Here is a 315-nt window from a genome sequence, read left to right as displayed (position 1 = left end):
CAAGCTGGGGGTCATCATGGAGCAGTTCCTGGGGTGCACGCGTGCCTTCCTGCCCCACTGCCTGGACCTGGAGGCCCTGGGCCGTGGCCTGGAGCACCTGGCGGCCAGGGGCAGGCCTCCCGTGATGCGGAGGCTCCCCAAAGGTCTGCAGGCCGGCCAGCCCAACCTCATCGTCTGCAGCCACTCGGAGGTGCTGCCGGCCGCCCTGGCCGTCTACATGCAGAGCCCGGAGCAGCCGCTGCCCACCTACGACGAGGTGCTGCTGTGCACCCCAGGTACCACCTTTGAGGAGGTGGGGCTGCTGCTTCGCCGCTG

The 315-nt window shown here is 69.8% G+C and overlaps 1 protein-coding gene across 1 annotated transcript; it reads left to right on the top strand.

Annotated features, from left to right (window-relative positions):
• Positions 1–7: 7 nt before the first annotated feature.
• Positions 8–310, top strand: LOC106727270 (E3 ubiquitin-protein ligase RNF213-like; the record flags this gene model as incomplete). The annotated part of the gene is made up of 1 exon (XM_014545360.1): positions 8–310. A coding segment is annotated over one exon (303 nt), but the record flags the coding sequence as incomplete, so codon positions are not given.
• Between the last annotated feature and the right edge of the window lie 5 nt (positions 311–315).

The sequence above is a fragment of the Myotis brandtii genome, unplaced genomic scaffold, assembly GCF_000412655.1.
Source record: "Myotis brandtii unplaced genomic scaffold, ASM41265v1 C40346164, whole genome shotgun sequence".
Lineage (NCBI taxonomy): Eukaryota > Metazoa > Chordata > Mammalia > Chiroptera > Vespertilionidae > Myotis > Myotis brandtii.
This window is presented reverse-complemented; position numbering and strand designations above follow the sequence as displayed.